Source organism: Penaeus monodon, chromosome 24 (genome assembly GCF_015228065.2).
Source record: "Penaeus monodon isolate SGIC_2016 chromosome 24, NSTDA_Pmon_1, whole genome shotgun sequence".
NCBI lineage: Eukaryota > Metazoa > Arthropoda > Malacostraca > Decapoda > Penaeidae > Penaeus > Penaeus monodon.
Genome location: NC_051409.1, coordinates 21307945 through 21308341, shown reverse-complemented (window position 1 = coordinate 21308341; position 397 = coordinate 21307945). Strand labels below are relative to the sequence as shown.

Genomic DNA, 397 nt, shown 5'->3' with positions numbered 1-397 from the left:
CGGGGTGAAGAATTTGAACAGTTACATGGTTGATGGCTCTCGTGTGTACCTAGCTGAATATACTTTGGATACAAGTTACTGATGATAATTGAAACAAAAATAATTATATAAATAACTTACCTCTTGCTGTTTTACAAAATATGTTTCAGCCCTCCTTACTTTTTCAATATCAATTTCACGAGCAATCAACTGCCTTGTGGCATATGATAACTGTTTTCCAGTCTTTTGGTCAGGAAATCTGACCAGTTCTTCCATATTCCTGGAAAAATGTTATGGCAATGATCAATCTTTAAATTGAATGATATATTGTATATGTAATATATGAGTAAGATATTTCATCTAGAGTTTGGCATATTTGTTTATTCAATCTCAATGACAAAGGTAATACTGATACAAG

At 32.0% G+C, this 397-nt stretch overlaps 1 protein-coding gene across 1 annotated transcript in view; it reads right to left on the bottom strand.

Annotated features, from left to right (window-relative positions):
- The window catches only part of LOC119588648 (chromosome transmission fidelity protein 18 homolog), a gene marked incomplete at its 5' end in the record, with an annotated part of 5151 nt that extends 4892 nt beyond the window's left edge, over positions 1 to 259 (bottom strand). The window contains 1 exon segment of the mRNA XM_037937285.1: positions 121 to 259. Within this exon segment, the coding sequence (XP_037793213.1) occupies positions 121 to 259 (139 nt within the window).
- Between the last annotated feature and the right edge of the window lie 138 nt (positions 260 to 397).